Source organism: Colobus angolensis, unplaced genomic scaffold (assembly GCF_000951035.1).
Source record: "Colobus angolensis palliatus isolate OR3802 unplaced genomic scaffold, Cang.pa_1.0 Scaffold182, whole genome shotgun sequence".
Classification (NCBI taxonomy): domain Eukaryota; kingdom Metazoa; phylum Chordata; class Mammalia; order Primates; family Cercopithecidae; genus Colobus; species Colobus angolensis.
Window position 1 is genome coordinate 1847366 of NW_012114955.1, and position 2069 is coordinate 1849434.

The 2069-nt window shown below is 41.1% G+C and overlaps 1 protein-coding gene across 1 annotated transcript in view; it reads left to right on the plus strand.

The window, feature by feature from the left end:
• STRIP2 (striatin interacting protein 2) overlaps window positions 1-2069 on the plus strand; it is a 57304-nt gene that overhangs the window by 51641 nt on the left and 3594 nt on the right. The window contains exon 20 of the mRNA XM_011939634.1: window positions 1479-1683. Within this exon, the coding sequence (XP_011795024.1) occupies window positions 1479-1683 (205 nt within the window). The remainder of the gene's footprint in view (window positions 1-1478; window positions 1684-2069) is intronic.

A 2069-nucleotide genomic window follows, 5' to 3' on the forward strand; every position in this document is an offset into this window, starting at 1 on the left:
CATCTCTACTAAAAATACAAAAATTAGCCAGGAATGGTGGCAGGCACCTGTAATTCCAGCTACTCAGGAGGCTGAGGCAGGAGAATCGCTTGAACCTGGGAGGCAGAGGTTGCAGTGAGCCGAGATCTCACTCAGCTCTGCACTCCAGCCTGGGCAACAGAGCGAGACTCTGTCTCAAAAAAATAATAATAATAGTGAAAGCTTGGAAGCAAGCTAAATGCTCATTAAGCAGGACCCACTGGTTAAATAAATGATGGTATGTCCTTATAATAGAATATTATGCAATCATTAAAAAGAATGAGCAGCCAGGCTCAGAGGTACATGCCTGTAATCCCAGCACTTTGGGAGGCTGAGGAAGGAGGATTGCTTGAGCCCAAGAGTTTGAGACCAGCCTGGGCAACATGATAAGACCCCATCTCTATTAAAAAAAAGTAAAGAATGAGGCAGTTCTATAGTGATATGGAATGATTTTCAAAATATATTCAATAAAAAAAAAAGCAGGTAAAGAACAGTGTGGCAGGATATGTAGTTGGCTACCATTTGTGTTAAAAAACAGAAGTAGGCTGGGTGTGATGGCCCATGCCTGTAATCCCAGCACTGTGAAAGGATCACTTGAGGTCAGGAGTTTGAGACCAACCTGACCAACATGATGAAACCCCATCTCTACTAAAATTAGCTGGGTGTGGTGGCGGGCGCCTGTACTCGGGAGGCTGAGACAGGAGAATCGCTTGAACCCAGGAGGCGGAGGTTGCAGTGAACTGAGATTGCACCACTGCACTCCAGCCTGGGCGACAAGAGTGAGACTCCATCTTCAAAACAAAACAAAACAAAAAAAATAAGTAATGTATGCATACATAGAAGTATCTCCAGAAAATAAACAAAAAACTGTGACAGTGGAATTGATATGTGTGGCTGACAAAATTTTCTTTTCATGTTATACCATATGCTTTGAATATTGAAAACTTTGAATAATAAAATATGAATGGAATAGTTCTCTCTCTCTCTCTCTCTATCTATCTATCTATATATATATATAATTTTATTTTTTTGAAACGGAGTCTCGCTCTGTCACCCAGGCTGTAGTACAGTGGCATGATCTCAGCTCACTGCAACCTCCGCCACCTGGGTTCAAGCAATTCACGTGCCTCAGCCTCCTTGGTAGCTGGGATTACAGGCCCACGCCACCACGCCTAGCTAATTTTTGTATTTTCAGTAGAGATGGGGTTTCATTATGTTGGCCAGGGTGGTGGGTGATCCACTGGCTTCAGCCTCCCAAAGTGCTGGAATGACAGACATGAGCCACCTTGCCCAGCCTCCCTATATATTCTTGAAGATTAGATCTAGGTTGAGCCTGGACCATAGATCCCTGAAAGCTCCCCGGGGATTTCTGAGGCTAGCTAGGTTTGGTTTAATTTGTCTGTAAAGTGGAAATTCCAAGAAACGTTAGATGTTTACCCCACCCCTCTTTCAATGAACAGATGCTGGTAGTGTTTAAATCGGCACCAATCTTAAAGCGGGCCCTCAAGGTCAAACAGGCCATGCTGCAACTTTATGTCCTAAAGCTGCTAAAGATACAGACCAAGTACCTGGGGCGCCAGTGGAGGAAAAGCAACATGAAAACCATGTCAGCCATTTACCAGAAAGTGCGTCACCGCATGAACGATGACTGGGCTTACGGGAATGGTGAGTCTTCCCAAAGCTCTTGACTTCCTGGAGTTTCCTCGGGTTTAGACAAAACTAAATAAATATTTATCACTCCTCTTTTGGCATGAATTGTTACATATTTTAGATGAAAAAGTATGTGATTATAGGTCAGGCATTAATACACCAAACTTTAAGGTTATGCCTCAAATTCTAATATGTACCCTTGTCCTATGTAAACTACAAAAATCCATTTTATAAAACAAGTAAATTGAAAGATAATTGCCTTTCCAAAACATTCTTTTAAATGACAGCTTTCTCCAAAAGATTTTTTAAATTAAAACAACTTGTTATTATTACAAAGCAGTTAGGAAAAAAAAGATAGAAAATATAAGCAAACAAACATTTTACTATATTATATATTTTTT